At 41.1% G+C, this 16,879-nt stretch overlaps 1 protein-coding gene across 2 annotated transcripts; it reads right to left on the bottom strand.

Annotated features, from left to right (window-relative positions):
• Positions 1 to 326: 326 nt before the first annotated feature.
• On the bottom strand, positions 327 to 15,291 carry LOC115748892 (acetyl-CoA carboxylase 1-like). Of its 2 annotated transcripts, XM_030685533.2 has the most exons (33): positions 14,833 to 15,291; positions 14,129 to 14,216; positions 13,657 to 14,031; positions 12,924 to 13,130; positions 12,640 to 12,801; positions 12,417 to 12,509; positions 12,212 to 12,307; positions 11,844 to 12,017; positions 11,308 to 11,401; positions 11,023 to 11,210; positions 10,889 to 10,939; positions 10,770 to 10,809; positions 9,432 to 9,556; positions 9,234 to 9,350; positions 9,084 to 9,158; positions 8,948 to 9,004; positions 8,756 to 8,860; positions 7,650 to 7,736; positions 7,358 to 7,549; positions 7,097 to 7,285; positions 6,816 to 6,926; positions 6,646 to 6,732; positions 6,373 to 6,549; positions 6,038 to 6,115; positions 5,818 to 5,940; positions 5,418 to 5,687; positions 4,993 to 5,333; positions 4,399 to 4,636; positions 3,960 to 4,312; positions 3,668 to 3,881; positions 3,093 to 3,269; positions 838 to 2,991; positions 327 to 713 (listed from the first exon to the last, which is right to left on the bottom strand). In XM_030685533.2, exons 2-33 carry the CDS (start codon positions 14,213 to 14,215, stop codon positions 651 to 653), a joined length of 6,900 nt encoding a protein of 2,299 aa, XP_030541393.1. In that variant the 5' UTR covers position 14,216; positions 14,833 to 15,291; the 3' UTR covers positions 327 to 650. The 2 variants fall into 2 exon arrangements, with proteins under 2 accessions (XP_030541393.1, XP_030541394.1); XM_030685534.2 differs by lacking the exon at positions 14,129 to 14,216.
• Between the last annotated feature and the right edge of the window lie 1,588 nt (positions 15,292 to 16,879).

Below are 16,879 nucleotides of genomic sequence, written 5' to 3'. Positions count from 1 at the left end.
TTCAAAGTCAATTTGGCACTTAGCATTTTAACAATTTATTAATTTAATGCTAAATCTTTTAACGGTTTTCCAATATAGTCCTTCGACGAATTATCCAAGTAATAATTTAATGACGGAATTGACAAATTTTCAAAAAATTTAGTACTAAATTAACATAATTAAAATGTTTAGGACTAAATTGACATACTATCAAAAGATTTAAGACTAAATTGACATAATTAAAAGACTTAGAAATGAATTGATCATCGTGTAATAGGTTTAAAATTTTTTGGACAATTCTTGATTGGAGGACACATGACCTTTAGATCTTTGAGATAGAGATCATGTGTGGGCAAATTAAATTATTAAATTCCTTTATTGACAATATAATTACAAAAATTGGAAATAATGACATCGTTCGAGCCATGAAGGAAAGACAACCTGCAAAACGAGCCACCCGCTCTCCCTTAACAGTGGCAAAACCTACTTTAACCCCTACATCGTATAGAATTAACTAGATTTACAGTTTAGCACACTGGTGGGCACTAGTCCTAGGATCTACATCTCATCCACAATGTGGGAGAAGTTATTCAAATTAACTGATAACAATCAAGGATTTCACTGAGTTCGCGCGCCCCAAAACGAGTTGAAAATTTGGCGATGTACAGTCCTCATGTACAACTGAGCACCTTGAGAAGTTCTTGAACCAAGCTCGCTCGGCTCGATGACTCCATCTGCATCAAATTGAAAACAAGGATTAGATTTGAGCTCTTAGATATGCACATTCGGGCATATATTTAACAAAGATATACGCATACATCTGCAGAAACCAAAGATTAAGCATGACTTGGGCTGTACCTTGTCTAGAAGGGCAATGAGACCTTGAGGAAGAGCTCGTAAATCTGAAGCTGAACTACCAATATCTGTCAATTGCTGCAGTACTTTCTGGATCCGCAGTTCTTGTAACTTGTCCTCATAATTTCTCACATCATCTTTCCACGAGAAGAATAGTCCATCATCATTCCATGCGTCTTCTCTACCTTTTGCCGCCTCGGAATTCACAAACCAGCTCTTCATCAAGGCATATGCGGATGTCCTTGAGAGTTGATTGCCCCCTGCATCTTCCACGGTTTTGATGAGTGAGGCTTCAGCAATTCTTCGATGCAATCTTCTGTAGAAGAAGGAGCGGGAGGTTTTCCAGTCAACAACTTCTCTGATGACCCCCTTCGCTGCCATCCTCAATGAAGTATCGTGCAGTTCAGCAAATTTAGTGGCTATCTGTGTGTACAAGGGCAAGAGGCTCTTCTCTCGGGCTTTAATCTTCTGCTGCAGTGAATCTACCACATCAAGAGCACCAGCCTTTCTAGATGCCTCCAGCTTTGACTTCAGTCTGACCAGATCTTCATCCAATCTACCCATGCACTCTAGAAGGTCCTTGGTCTTGAACTTGATCTCTATCATCCCCTCTGGCTCGAGGACATTCCCCTTGGCCGTCCGCTCGGCATACATCTCGATATGGTCTGAATTAATCCGGCTGTCCACGACCACCCATGCCCCGCCACGGAGCTCGCCCATCATCGGGATGTAGACAAATACAGGCTGTTTGTATGTTCTAAGGTTCTCAACTATTGTTGACCCGGCTTGCAGGATCCCTTCAAAGAGGTCTCTCTGCCCGCCTGAGAAACCTCTCCAGTTAGCCAGGATAAAAAGAGGAAGTTCTTCCCTGTTGAAATCTAAAATTGCTTGAGCTGTCTTGGTCGCGGAATCCGGGAACCATACTTGTCCAGCCTGTGGGACCACTCTCTCATGGGAATCCAGCTGACCTGGGTCCGCAGGAATGACTTGCATTACTGTTTGGGTCTCGACCGCTACAATTCCCACAGGGATGCCTCCCAGCTTAGCTCGTCCTGTTACGACCGTCCTTGCCCAGCCTTCAAGAGTCTCAATGAAGCTATCCTTGTCAAAAATACCACCAACCCAATTTCCATTACTATCCAAGACACCACGAATGGCAGCACGAGGATCACACGAGTTTTCCACAAAGTACTCGACAGGCCTTTCGGGGGAATCCAAGGGTTTGCAGATTGGAAGTGGACCACCAACATGAGGAGGAACAAAACTTAGCCACTTCAATATGGATGAAACCCCTTCAAGGTCATCCGAAACGGTCAGATGAACCACCCCATTAGTTGCCATAATTTTTGGACCTCCAAGTTGCATGTGGGAACTGTAAACCTCGCGGCCAAGAAGTTTGTTAAGTGCAGAGAAACCTGTTAAAATTATCGGTTGATCAAGCCTCTGTATGCAACGCATCCCGAGCCTAGCAAGATAAGCACCTATACCAACAGTTCTGCCAGTCACATACGTAAGGGTAAAAGTCTCCTTGTATGCCCTAGAATAAGCACCAGCAATTGCCCCACTTCCCGACAAATTTTCTACTCCAAGTCCATCCTCCTTCCCGACAATGGTATCTATGACCCATCTAGTTTCTCCATTAGCCAACTTTAGCTCATGTGCTATCACAGATGATCCCATCTCAGCATAGTCATCAGGCGTCAAATACATGTACTGGAAACCGCGCTCAGGATTCGATTCATCGGACCAACCAACTCTGAAGCGAGCTTTCACTTCCTCCGCTACCCCTAGACGTGCACCGGAGTTTGCTGCCAAATAAATCAGAGGCAATTTCTTTGCACATGCAAGATCAGTGACTGCACTGAAAAATGCGTCTTCTTTTTGGCCGAAAGATCCTGCTTTAAAGGTTACATCGTTCGAGACAACTAGAACTGTTCTCCCAGAAGGGAACTCAGGAGTAGCCATTTCCATGCACCAAGCTACCATCCCGACATCATTACTCCCAGGCTCGCGCTCTACAGGTACCAGAGGGGTTCCCCAGCTGCCATTTCTATCAGCAAAATTCAGCTCGTTTACTTTGAGAAGTATCTTATTCTTGATGTTGTCATCATATGGAGAATGGGATGCCCAAGCCATCTCCAGAGCTGTCTGAAATGCCTGCAGAATAATTTTGCTCAACCAAGTTAACTCAAGCTGCTTCAAGTTGAGTGAAGCTCTGTCATCATTCAGAATCACAAGGAAGTACGAGGAATACTCACAAGTGGAAAATCATAGCAGTAAGTAGTGTTGCTCGTCCTGGCTGAGAGACGTTTTCGCTCAAGAGCTCCCAAGGGCTTGTAGGGTGCATTTACTGGAACTCCATGTAGAGGGCCACGCACAGAGATTGAATGATAGACCACTTTGTGGGTGCTTGAATCCTCGAGTTCACGGTAAATCTGATGATGCAGAAAATACAAGTAGCATCAAAGATCCCATCTCTAAGTTTAGGAGCCCAAGTAACAAGGCCAAGGTAAATATGATGACAACTTTGGAGTCTATCCCCAGGAAAATAGCAAAATGAACAGAAACTGAAAATTATGAAAGCACACAAACTCCAAAGAGTGGTCTTTGGTAAATTTCTCTGACCATATAATAACCATTACCTTGAATTTACTTCGATTTAATTTAGAAAGAGATGGAAACACTACCAAAGTAATTCTGTGAGTACTATTCAAATTCAGGAGAAATTTACGCAGTCAGTATGATTTGTGCACATCAGGCTTCCTCTTTTACCTTTTGTACAACAAAATAAGAAGTTAAACTTACATTCTCCCAAAAAAGAAGTTAAACTTACATGAGTAGTGCACGTGTGGCCAGTTACATTCGTTACCACAAATCTCCAAGCTCCATTTGCCTGCCCAGAAGATGCAATCCACAGCTTCACTTCCCACTCACTGACACCTAGCCGATGCATCCTTACCCCAACAGATGCATGAATTTCCCGTGCTAGCTCTTCCAGGATCTGTGTAACGGCAGCTTCTTCTTGCTTTGCATCTACTTCCACTCTCCTGCCGGTGTCTCAGTCTAAGACTCACACGGGCATTCAAAGGAACATAAAAGAGCAGGGTAAAATGAGAGACAATTACTTGGCATAAGGCACGAGGTCATTCACTTGTTGCTCTTGTATAACATAAAGGTACATGTGAGCATGATCATATTTGCCAGTAGCATTATGGGCATTTAGTTCCAGCTCTTCCATGGCAACAACTAAGGACCTCAAGATGCTCCTCAAAGTGTAAGACGCAGCTAGCTGAGAAACTGATGATCCCATATCGAGGCCCTGGTATGACGCAAAACCACCAGTTGTTGTGGGTTGCCTGACCAGAGTTCTGAGGAACATTCTCTGGATTGGAAGGGGCTTGTCTTTAACAGTGTATAAATGCCACTGACGGTCCCTGGAGGGCGTATACTTGATATTCTCATAGCCTTTAAGCTTGTCCTGTATTTTATTATGGTGCATGGGATCACTTGTATCAATTTATAGTTTCAGAGAAACAAAATAAGTTTGAGGATGAGAAGATATACCAATTCAAGGTATATGGAGAGAGGAGGCTCTAGATGGCGTAATAGAGGTTCTTCCTCATAGTGGCACTTCTCGGCTGACCAATGGAAGGAGTGCCTCATAGGAGCTCTCCCTTCATCCCTCTGTATGATACAGCTGATTACTCCTACACCAGAAGTTCGTAGACTGGAACTTAATTCTTGCTCTTTAAGTATCTTGGCTAATTTGTTGATCCTTTCTTGAGCCTGATCTTCATCGCCACTGGAGTAATACATGACACAAATAACAATTGAGATTTGCTTGGTAGCAACTGGACTTCAGGTTCTATTTGCCACAGAATCGAGCAAGCAATCCCAATGCAAGGTTATTGATTGCGTCATACTATGCAATTTCCAACAATAAGAATATCAGGTTGAGTAAACCACAAACAGATCTCCCTTATTCTTTTTTCCTGAGACACGTTTTTCACTAATCTGCACTTGCAGCTGATATTCAAGTATCAAGGAACATGGGTGGCTGCTAATTGATAAAATCTTGCAGTAAAGTTTTTGTAATGTCTGGTGCATTGCAATAACAAAATCCAGTGCTAATTAGAGGCAAAAAAAAATGCACATTACCTGTCCTGAAGTAGACTCATCTGATTATTAATTCCTGCTAAAGCTATGTGCATCATATTGCCAAAACACTTTGGTTCGGACAAGCCATTTGGAACTGCTTCATGAACATTGTGAGTAGTTTCCCTCAGGGCTGCATTGACGATTGCCGGCAAAAATTGAAGGGACTTAGTGATGACCATGGCTCCCCATCTCCTTTCACTATGTTTCTCAACCAATGGCTCATCAAACGTTTTATCTTCAGAACTGTTCTTTCTTTCTATGTGCTCTTCCAAGAATTCCCATGAAGCAATGAGACCAGATCTGTGCCACTGCATTCTTACACTCCCCTTTACAAGATAGGGCTGGCAGAGATGCATAAGATTGGATGAGCAAAGCACATCAAAATAACAAAATAAACAGAAAAAAGGTAAGTCTAGACCATCTACCTGGTATAGCCTACGAACATAAGTCTCCACAACCCGCCTTTGAAGAGTGTGATCGCTATGGTCAAACAGGCCAACGAGGGCATCTTCAACTGCCAGAGGAGTACTCACCAAATCCTCCATTCGTTCATTGATAGCACTTTTCCTCTTTGGGGTGTCCATGTTTTCACCATCTTCAGTAAACATCTCTAGTTCGGAGAGACTTCTAGCAATACTGGAACGGAGTTCGCTCAGTTTAGTTTGTTCCAGCAGTTGACTCGCCTTAAGTGCTAACTGAAACGATGAATTTTGAATGATAAATTGACACACTCTCAGAGGAGAAACAACCTGGAAGTGATCCAAGAATCGACAAACCATCGAACTAACGCAATTAAGCTATAACAACTGAAGTGCCATGGCTAACCTCAGAGTAATTAATATGGTTTAAAAGCGAAAAGCGAATGAGTTTATCTCTGTATGCAGCAGGATTAGGGTAAACCAGCTGTTCCATGAGACGCAATATCAGCTTATTTTTACTTTTTATACCCTGCAATGTGGCAAGCACACATCAGCACCTGATCAAGGCAAAGATAATAAAAAGGAATATAATACATAGAAAGCAACCAAAGATAGAAGATGATGACCTGATGAGAAAGCACTATGTCCACAACTTTCAATAAATCCTTCTTATATTGAAGCCGAAGCCGTTCAATCACATCAGCCTGAAAAAAAAAATTGTCTCAGATGTTGACTGAAGTTGATTATGATAAAAAAATATAGGAAGCAAGTTGAATAGTTTCAATCAGTTATCAGATGATACAAAAACTCTATAGAGATCAAAATGGTCACGCCATGGCATATCTCAACATACAAGTCCATCAAGTAAGTTCAAGCAACATACCCCTGAACCTATGATCTCAACGCAATTCGAGCTAGGATATGAAACCCAAAATCTTCGTTGTTGATTCAGAGAACTGACCTGAATGTTGTCACTGAATAGTTCTTCAACTGAGAGATACCCTTCAAAAAGGGATTGAACGATTACTCGGGCATGACTTTCCCTTCCTCCCTCATAAGACTTCACAAGGCTCATTAATGGCTCAATCAGTCTTTCCTGGGACGCCTTTTCTTTCTCGGGACAGGCGGATATATGGGCCTGGTTTAAAAAGAAAAAAGAAAGAAGGAACTTATATGACAATGGAAATGCACTACAAGATTGAAGCAAAGTAGGTGTGTTGAGGAACGAACTTACCTCAAGAATGCCTTTGAGCAACTTTGCAGGGAAGTCCACAATCTGAGAGTTTGAAACTCTTTCTAACTCCTTAAATTTGGATTCCAACTAACACGGTAAAAGAAAGTAAATAAAGCAAGTCCAACATTCAACTAGTAAGAATGCAGTCATGCTACACCAAAATCTTATACCTCATTTCTGAGATCTTTCGGAAGGCGAGTTGCCAGAACGGACAAGCACTCTTGCCATTGAAGGAAAGGGAGCTCCGGGCTATCGAGACAAGCAAGCAAATTTTGCACTACCTGAGATAGATAACAGGCTTTTAGTTGGAGAAAGAAACATCATTCATCATGGAAATGATTCTCGCATTCTTAGCTAACAAAATTGAACCCTCTGCAGATGGGATAGGGAAAAATGGATTTTCAATCGAGAAACTAATCCGCAACCTTGAGTAAGAGAAGTGACTGCTTACTTCGTCAACGTTGTGCTCATAACCTGCGAGAATCATGCGGGCAGCATTTAAACTTGCAGCACATCTCTGATGAACCTTTCCGGAAACTGCAGTAGGAGGGCCCAGGACTGGGAAACTGCCATGAAAAGGTTCTGCCTTCCTTACAGCCGAAGGATCGTCTAAATCCAACCTTGCTATAAGTTCACCAGCCTACAGTAAAGTAACATATTAAGTTCAATAGTAAACAGTACACTACCTATAGTTTCCAGCACCATGATGTACCTGCATTGCTTGACCTTCAGACATTTCAAATTGTATGACTCCGGAAGCAGGTGAAAGTAGGGGCATGCACATCTTCATAACCTCAACTTCAGCATATGGTGTGTCTGCATCTATATGACTGCCATCAGAAATCAAAAACCTAAGCAGCTTGCATGGAGTCTCTGCCACTAACTTCGAGGGATCATGATCATTCTAAAATATCAGATGCAAAAATCAGTCAATGAGCTCAAAAGACTATCTAGTTTGGCAAAAAGAAGAGCACAAAATGGACAAAAGGAGGAGTCTCCTTAACCTGAAGCAAGCAGGTTCTACCATCAATCAGGAGACGAGTTCCAGCTGCCTCTTCTTCAGCATATATGACATGACTGTTCCCATCCAACTGCACATAATTGAACAATCAACTTCTTACTAGAACGACAAAAGAATTCCGAAATAGATGATTACTCAGATGCAAAGAATTAAGATTGTCTAAATGGAAATTGGCCATACACAGAAACAAGATAACTCCGGCCATTACAGTCGGTCGCCTTATCAGTAGTTTGTTTATAGCATAAAAGGGAAGAGGAAAACCAAAATAACCGTAAAAGGGCGGAAATAAAGCAAATGAGTGAATTTTTCTAGGGCGACTAAATATGCTGATTACGCAGTACCTTTTCCTCTGAGCTCTACTCTACTAATATTTGCAACCAGGAAAATGGCATGTACTGGCTTTTGTCCAAAAAGTAACAAGAACTGTCACTAGAAACATATAAGACTTCACATCTTTCACTTGGAATTAGAAGCAGAGCCAAAAGCTCCTGCCAAGGAATGATTAAAAATTTCTCAGGCTCGTCATGGCCTGAGAAACATATAAGACTTCACATCTTCCACAAGAGGTACTCTTTTGCTTGTAGCTGTTTCTTTCTCATCAGCTAATATTAAAATTTCTCAGGCTCGTCATGGCCAATAGTAGTAGGAGCAGGCGTAATTACAAAATCTAGAGCAAAAAGGACCTCTGAAGAACAAATGTTGATCTCAAAATAGTCTAGAGATTGATCTTTTATTCAGGATACTGAATAGCGGAGTTTTCTAAGAACAAAAGTCTTTCTCCTGCCAAGGAATGATTAAAAACCCTGACCACACAAGACACAAACAGAAAGTGCAATGGTAGCACCAGTCCCCTACACAGACGCAAATGATTAAGTCGAACACAAGCCACAAGGCGTCCTCATCTGTTCTAGGATTTCTTAAAGCATCTCTAATGTAATAACTAATATGACGATCTTAGAATGGCACCTAGATGCTTCATTGGCATCAGCTGAAACATCTCTAACCCAAAATCCAAGACACCAATAGATACCAATATAAGCTGGGTATACCACAAAAAAACATGGACATGTCATGCAAATTCATGCTTGCCTGCATCAATAGACCTCCATCACGTAAAGTATGTATTTCCGCCTCAATCTCAGACTCATTCATCTTCAATCTATAGCTTCCGGATCCGCCTCTGACCATGTCAACCTGTGAGAGTTCAGATAATTGATTATACACAACTTGAAGAGAGCACAAGCAGAAAGTGACCTAGCTTGATGATTATCAGTCGCATACCGTATATTTGCTTCCTTCAATGTTCAATGAAACTTGAGAGTTGACAAGTGATATGTGCTGAAAAAAAAAAATCGATTGACTTAATCATTACAGGCAACTCAGATGGAACCTTAATCATCATTGTATCTTTAAGTACCTTGGGAGGAATTTGCCCTTTCTCAAGATAACCAACATAATCTGAAACGAGAGCTGCACTGCTAGCAGATGCTTTCTGAAGTAAAAAAGATGTAAATGATGCATTCAAAAGATTCTCGGAAACTGAGGAGATGTTTAATATTTCACTTACATACAGCGCTCCTCCAACCACAGAGAGATACCAGGGAGGTCTTTCTGCCCTAACCCGCATAGCAATTCTACTGTCCAACCAACCTGTGTGGATTTTATTGTCTCTGTAATCTAAAGCCTGCACAACATCATAGCCTTTAAACTAAAACCGCAAGCATAAAAGAGACTACAAAAGAAGATAAGCCTAGACAAGACATACATGAAGAAGATCAATTGTATAGTCAACATTGGTATGAATTTCACCCCTAATTTGAATTTCTTTCAGCCCAAGAACCATATTAGCAATTGCCAGAGCTCTGGATTCCCCGAATGCGAAGACGTGTCCTGAAGCAAGAGTAAAACTTTCATAAGTTTGACACTTTTCAGAATAAAAATATCAAGATTATGCAAACTCATCTTTCAAACAACTGAAATAAACACTGAAGCATACACTTAATGAGGAAAAAATAGGTTGATCCCCTGATGAAGTCTCTTTGCCAGTGAAGACTAGAATGTTATTACATACTGTCCTGTTTGTATTGTTCCAATTATAGCATATAAAGTATTGTTAGAAAGTTCAACCCAAAAGTAATATGAGAACTTATACCATCAAGGTATAAGACTACATGGGATGCATAAGTTGTTTTAGCAAAGCGATTTGTATGTCATTAGCCAGGACTACTATGGACAAGAGGTCCTGGTGGGAAAATACAATAGGGATTGAGACAACATAAGTCAGATGTTATATGTATTTATCTTGCTAAGATAGGACCAACTTAGTCTCTCAGATCCATAGGCATCATAAGCCAATGCATGTTAGCTTGACATGGTAACCTTTTCCCTTTGTCTTTCCCGCATACTTCTCATGGTTTGGCAGTCATCAAGCACGGTAACTTCATAGGCTAACAAACCACACATCAACTTTTAAGTTGTGAGGCATTGTCCGCTATCAAAGCATAGAACAGCAGTAGCCAAAACAAAGTAATGCTGTGAGATGAAAACCCATACTCCCCATGAACTGTTATTTATTGTGAGATTCTGTGGGACCATCGCCAACCGGTCTAAAAGCTTTAGCTGTTAGATGAATACCTGGTTTAATATTTAATTACTCTAACATTCTCCCTCACACTTAGTCTGGTTTTTTTGCTTAGTATTAAGCGTGGACATATTTCATTGGGGAGGCAAATAGGGGCAGGGGCCTGAAATGATTTGAACTCCGGACCTACTGCTCTGATACCATGTGAGATTTTGTGGGATCATCGCCACCTGTTCTAAAAGCTTAAGCTGTTAGATGAAGACGTGGTTTAATATTTAATAACTCTAACATTTACCACTTAATATGCACTCTCTACAGTCAGATTTCCCCCATTAAAACAGCTTCAATCAGGTTGTAAAACAAATCAGTAGCAGTTAGCAGCTCAGCAATTTCAAAGAAGCGTAGTGGTTAGCAGGACAACAAAATCAAACCATGGACATCGTATCCTCCTACCAAACAAAGTACTTAAAACAACAAATATAAAGTTTTAGCTAAATTGTAAGGGTTGTCATCAGGACTTACCGAATTGGGAATCTGAAAATTCGTGAATGCCTCCTCCAGACTGAACAATAAGTTTACAATTATAAACAGATGAGCATTTCAAGCAATCTTTACTTGATAAACTCGCACAAATAATTTACCTTTACAGAGAAGTAAGCCCACACATTTGGCTTGCTTTTAAAACTTAGTTCCTGCACATAGCCAACTAGTAAGTAATTTCATGTCGACTAAAATCATCTTAAGCATTTAGGATTGCTTTGAACTGGTTGCTAACCTGTACTTTCCCACTGGTAGGCTTGAACCCGTCATCAGGATCCTCACTCGTGACACGGACTGCTACACAATGACCTTTGGGCCTCGTAGACTCTGCCTTGTCAAAATCAAAGGGAGTAGCAACAACTGAAGTTCTTCGCCAAGCATCATAACCTCCTCCATGTTCCATTCCATAAAACCGCCTTATCTCTAACCAAAAGAAGCAAAAAGAAGACGACGGATAAGATTGTCAATTAATACAAGAAATGAACTGCGGACATATATTACGTCAGGTAACATCATATACCAGGAATCTGCCACAGAGGAATCCCCATCCCAACAGCAACTTGAGCAGCTGGCAGATTTATTTCAGCAATCCATTCCGTGACAGGATGCTCAACCTATACCAGAAGTAATCCATCCAACAGTTCAGTGAAAGAGAGAAATACACATCACACTTACCACATAATATCCACCCCAGAGAAAATTGATTAGAGAAGATAAGACCGGGAGGATCGCACTTCACCCTGCCCAAGACCAAAAGTGTGTTCCTTTATTATGTTTTTAGCCAACCCCTTTTGTATGAGACCTTAATAAGCCAAAGATTTACGTAAGCATATCTTTAACTCATTCCATCAAACCAGCTATAGAACGATTCCTCATGTATATCAAGATAAATTCCAAAACTGAAAAGCAACTTAATGCACCAGAATAGCACCAGAATATAGATATACATTCTAACTAGAAATTCCAGCTCTGTGTAGCTATATATAATTCTACAGAGCTTGGATACCCAGTTTGAATGAAGTGGGCAAGCTAGATATTAGCGCACTTATTGAGTACCTGTAATCTAGGATTGAGCTCCAAAAAGTAGTATTCACCAGTGTCCATACTATACAGGTACTCCACTGTTGCTGCACCAACATAATTCACACTTTGAGCTAACCTTCTAGCTGCCTGCTCCAGCTTTTTGACCGTTTCTACAGGAGCAACAGTTATTGGGCCCTCCTCAATAATCTATTCCAAACAAAGCACCATGTCAAGGATGAGATTGGAAACTTCCAAAACTATAGTCTCCAGAATTACATGAAGTAAGGTGGAAATGTTGTACGGGTGTGTGGGTATGCATGTTCGAGAGTCCCTATCCATATGCATGATACATACAGGTACAGAGTCGACAAATTGGGTCTGTCATTTAGCAAGTAACTTACCTTTTGGTGCCGTCTTTGAACACTGCAATCACGGCTATGAAGAGCTGCAACATTTCCATACTGATCGCAGAGCAACTGGACCTCTAAATGTCGGCTCTGCTCAAAAAAACAATGTTTAAGTTAGGACCTCAGGATACTGGAGGAATAGTGGGACTTTTCCATGAAGAGGAAATTCAGCTAGGTTCAGAAACTTCAGGCTTCTGACCTGTGAAGCAACTTTCATTATGAATATAGGTGAGCCGGGAACTTCACCCTGGACTTGTTTGAACAATGCCCTCACTTCATCATCATTATGAACCTAGAGGCGAATTACAGAACAATAATTACCATATGCTCACTACCTTAATTTCTCGAGGTTGATTAAAAACATACAATAGTCAGCTCAAAGGTACATGGAAAAATGGCATGTCAAAATTACAGTAGCGTACCTTTCTAATTCCTTTACCACCACCTCCCCACGATGCCTTAATCATTGCAGGGTAACCCACAACTTGACAACTAGCAATTGCCTCATCTGTCGTGTATACACAAGCTTCCCTGTATATTTCATCTGGGATTGATACCAGGCAGCTATCGGGAGACATTTTCACCTGAAAGAAGTGAACTCAGAATATTGGAACCAAAGACAATGGAAGAATGAACATATTCTAAAGAAATTTGAAGGCATGGAAGAATGAACATATTCTAAAGAAATTTGAAGGCATGTACTTACGTGAGAACCGCTCCATGGAAGAGTAGGCACATCAGCTGCCTGAGCAATTAGAGAAGAACCAATTTTATCTCCTAGTGCTGCCATTGATATGGCTGGAGGTCCAAGGAAAACAATTCCCTTCGCATCCAATGCGTCTGGCAGCTCAGGATTCTCGGATGCATGGCCCCAACCAGGCCAAACAGCATCCACATGGGTCATCTCTGCCATCTGCAATGTTCATGCAAATGCATTTGATCAGACGTCCACAGGAATTTCTGGCGTCAATTCAAGAATTTTCGTTCTAGAAATTGAACGATTTTGGGTTATCACTAAATCTTGTTAGGTAGACAAGCTTTCATTCTAGTATCAAGGCACCATATTTTGAAGACGTATCGGATAACTGAGCTTCGGGTGGGCGAGATGTAAGAAAAGAAATGCCTTACATAAAAATTTCCAGATGAATTGGAGAATGTAGTACTTCCTAGTACCCGCAGCAATGTGTCACAACACGCCAAGCCCATAATCATATAGTTTTATAGCTCTTGATGGTCTTAATCTTCCCCAATTGTCTCAAGGAACACATTCTTACAATGGCTAGACCACAATAGAAATAGACCGTGATTGCACTCAAACAAATTGCAATGTTTGACAAAGGGTATCCATGCAATTAACCTAGTATGTCTGTCCGTACAATACCTAATCAATTAAGAGGAAGGAGATCAATCAAATATTACTAGGGCATCTCTATACACACCTCCACAATGAGCTGAACATTGGCATAGTTATTGTTGTTAGTCCCGCCGGGAACTTCCACAAACTGGTCAGCAATTCTGATATGTTCAGCATTAATTCTCATGTCCTCTGGGGTCGCCATAGCCACCAACAGGATGGCCTTCTCAGTTCCAAATGTTTCATAAGCCCATGTTCGGACACTACGGATGAACTTGACAGCCGCCATTCCATTGTTGGCAATTAAAATACTATGAACCGGTCTCTTCCCTCCAAGGGCTTTGCGGAACTCATCCACTGCAGAGATTGTGGCAGGGCTCCTGACAGGAAGTACACCATTTGTGAAACCATTTACACGTCCAAGACCAGGCAGCGATGGTTTCCTTTGTGCTTCTGACATCTGCATGGTCAGAAAACCAAAAAGAGAGCATGCTGATTTAAGCAATCACATTAGGATAGGATAACCCAAAGAAACAAAAGAATAGACAGGACTTTACAAAATCGACTTCCAAACTGTACTGCCGGGCAAAATTCGTACTCGCTTGACAAGAATTTAACTTACGCCTGGTGCAAAAGTATGCCATCCCGTTAAACCAAAATAAAGTTCTCTGTTTATTATCAGATTCACAAAATCACCAGAGGGAATCATTTTGGCTGCATATCTAGCAAAGGCATTAAAGACTCATCGAAAGCATTAAGAACTCTCATTACTAAGTCTTAATATTCACATCACAATCAAAAACACAGAGCTACATGCAGGATTGCAAAGGTCGTCAACCACTCAAAGAAATCAATTTTCAACTCAAAGCCACCAAACCGAAAGTAAACAGCACATTCCTCATAGACGGGACTGCACCAACCTCAATTACTAATAGAAGGTCTCCACAATGAGAGGGATGCCCATAAGCAGCATAATGGGTGGCCAAACAGCAGAATGATTAATGAATTCCCAAGCCCCCACAAAATCCATACTTGCTCAAAAAATCAAATAATGAGATTGCATTGTAAAGCAGTAACATTTCTCCACAATTCAGAGCTACTTCGAATCTACTCCAGTACCCAACCCAGTTAAGTCAGCAGGGGGCAGTAAAACCAACTCGCACTTGGACAATCAGAGAAATAATAAGTAATTACACGACAAACACCCCCAAAATATAAAACGAGAAAACGAGAAAACGAATTCAGAGCTCTTCTCACGAACCTTGGATGGAGAAAAAGAAGCTGAGATAAGCCGCTTCAACAGGCTGTGCTCACATCAAGCATTACTTCCACTGGATCAACGAGCCGAGAGAATCAAGAGTCGCCTAAACCCAGGATCAATTCAGGATCAAGAACCCAATGGGTTGGCCTGTACTCGTTCGTTTAGCTCCCATCTCAGTAAAAGAGAACGAGGAAGAGAGAGGAGAAGCAGAGGGAGAAAGGTGGTAGGTCTGAGTTAGAGCGATTGGGAGGTATTGCAATTCATGGGAGGGATTTAAATTAGAGCGAGCACGTGGTACCTGCCCACTGCATCCTCTTCCTCCTACTGGTAAAACTTTTTTTTTGTTTTGTTCCTGATTATGGTAGTAGTTAGCAGCTACCCACGAAACCCCGCCTCCTGCCTCTACATTTTCTCTCTCTAGAACCCCGGTCCTCGCCATTGATAGGCATTGAAATTGATGGGTGAGTGAGTGAACCTCCCCCCCCAAAAAAAGAAATTCGTTTTCCCTCACTCTCTCCTCTTAAATCACAACCGCAAAACAACCCCTCCTCTCCCAATTGGGGACCCGCATACCATGCATGAACCCAACCCGCCACACTAAAAAACAAAAAAGAAAAGAACAGGGACCTCTGTTTTTTGTTTTCTCGGAGGGTGTCGTGCTGCGTTGGCGTGTGTCGGGAGTCTCGGACTGTTTAAGTTGGTTCGCGGGTAGTCGACCAACCCGTCTTGCACCCCCTTACGTGATCGAGCTTCGCAAGATTTTTCAACCCATTATTTATTTTTTTTCTCTCCATTTCGCTCCGCAAGAAAAAGATCTTCCCTTTTTGATCAAGATTTGTGTTTTTTTTATCTCTCTTCAACAGTTCCGAGGGAAGATAGACCGAGTCAACGCGACGTGGGATGATTAAACGACGGAGGAGAAAGTGACGAAGGCGAGTAGGTGAAGGGCTTCTTGATTGGGAGGGTTGGATTGAATGGGTATGCGGTTGGGGAGATGGTTGGAGGTAGGTCTATCCACGCCATCCTCGCCCCCGTCTCACAGTCCTCGTCTCGGCCTTTCATTTAATGCCCCTTCCATGGCTGCAAATTTGAAATTCGGCTCAGCCCCATCACCATGTCATATCTCTTGGTGATGGATGCTTCCCATCATCGTCTGAATACTTTGTTAATTGCTGTCCTTGGGATTCAAAAGTGAAAGCCAAAAAGGATTCTCATGGAACGAGAAAAATGGTAAAAAAAAAGTGAACAGAAACACGAGAATTGTTCATTGATAAGTGAGAATCTATCGAGCTGCCCTTTCATTATTAGAGCATAGCCTAATGTAATAAGGTAGACAGGGCGAGGTTACCTCAATGGAAGTAGTTGCTCCGGTCCTCCGTACCGTGCCCTGCGCGAAAAAAAAATAGGCCGTCGATTATTTACGATTAAATGTTAAAAACTTATAATTGTTAAATTGTTCGTAACAATTGCGGAGATCATGTTGGATTCTATGATTATCAGAAGTATCACAATCCCATGAGTTTGATTGTACTTATTTTGGCATATCCGCATTGACTTTTACATTCTATTTTTTTTGCCTTAGCGAAATTTTTCTGCTTTTACACTGTAACTGTATTCAATGCTAAACGCCTAAAATTGTCATGATATGTACAAGTCGACGCCTTAATTCAAATTAATTTTTCGTAATTTTGTAATACCTCGATAATATTAAGAATTTGATTGGATATTGAAAATTATTTTTTATGATTTTGGTTAATCATAAACAAGCTAACTCTTATATTAATTATGTGTGTTATTCACTTAATAAAAACATTCATTTATTTTACTATAGTTTTAAATTAAGTGGGTAGTAAATCATATGAATTTCATAATATTCTAATCTATGTTTTCAGTATAGTACTTGTAATCAATATACGTTGATGTATATTCTATATTTATTACAATTATTAATTATGTTTAAAATTTGCCCCATTCGAGCATTGCATTGTGTCAAATACTCATTGTCTTGTTCGCTTTTTAGCTCAAACTAATTGTCTTTAATAGTGTA

The sequence above is a fragment of the Rhodamnia argentea genome, chromosome 2, assembly GCF_020921035.1.
Source record: "Rhodamnia argentea isolate NSW1041297 chromosome 2, ASM2092103v1, whole genome shotgun sequence".
NCBI lineage: Eukaryota > Viridiplantae > Streptophyta > Magnoliopsida > Myrtales > Myrtaceae > Rhodamnia > Rhodamnia argentea.
The sequence above is the reverse complement of the archived record's forward strand: the minus strand, read 5'-3'. Positions and strand labels throughout refer to the sequence as shown.

Excerpts from the sequence above, each read along its gene's own strand:
- LOC115748892 (XM_030685533.2), bottom strand. The coding sequence starts at position 14,215 with ATGGCATACTTTTGCACCAGGCGTAAGTTAAATTCTTGTCAAGCGAGT. Across the intron at positions 12,018-12,211 it reads TTCAAAGACGGCACCAAAAG|ATTATTGAGGAGGGCCCAAT; the intron begins GTAAGTTACTTG and ends TGTTTGGAATAG. Across the intron at positions 5,941-6,037 it reads ACATAGTGCTTTCTCATCAG|GGTATAAAAAGTAAAAATAA; the intron begins GTCATCATCTTC and ends GCCACATTGCAG.